Source organism: Propithecus coquereli, unplaced genomic scaffold (assembly GCF_000956105.1).
Source record: "Propithecus coquereli isolate 6110/MARCELLA unplaced genomic scaffold, Pcoq_1.0 Scaffold1231, whole genome shotgun sequence".
NCBI classification, from domain to species: Eukaryota; Metazoa; Chordata; class Mammalia; order Primates; family Indriidae; genus Propithecus; species Propithecus coquereli.
In genome coordinates, this window is record NW_012136426.1 from 21,512 (window position 1) to 21,892 (window position 381).

The 381-nt window shown below is 36.5% G+C and overlaps 1 protein-coding gene across 1 annotated transcript in view; it reads right to left on the reverse strand.

Moving 5' to 3' along the window:
- Nucleotides 1-381, reverse strand: part of LOC105805000 (olfactory receptor 5H2-like) — a 6,043-nt gene that overhangs the window by 3,414 nt on the left and 2,248 nt on the right. Inside the window, exon 3 of the mRNA XM_012637782.1 lies at nucleotides 3-381. This exon is cut by the window's right edge and continues 6 nt beyond it. Within this exon, the coding sequence (XP_012493236.1) occupies nucleotides 3-381 (379 nt within the window). The remainder of the gene's footprint in view (nucleotides 1-2) is intronic.

Sequence of the window (381 nt, forward strand, 5' to 3'; positions counted from 1 at the left end):
CAATGAGTCTATGACTTGCTTATTTCTCAGGCTATAGATAATTGGATTTAAGAAAGGAATTATAACAGTGTAAAATAGAGAGTCTATCATGTCTTGATCATTAGCTTGTGGAGATGCAGGGAGCACATACATGAAGAGAAGAGGGCCATAGTACAAAGACACAGATAAGAGATGAGCTCCACAAGTGGAGAAGGCTTTCCTTATGCCTTTGACTGACTTTTTTCTTAAGACTGTAAAGAGAACAAATGTGTAAGAGACAAGAACAGTCAGAATTGTGAATGCTTGGATTGAACCTGAGAAAACAAAAACCAGGAGATAATTAATAGAAGAGTCAGTACAAGAAACCTTTAACAATGGGATAATGTCACAGTAAAAGTGATG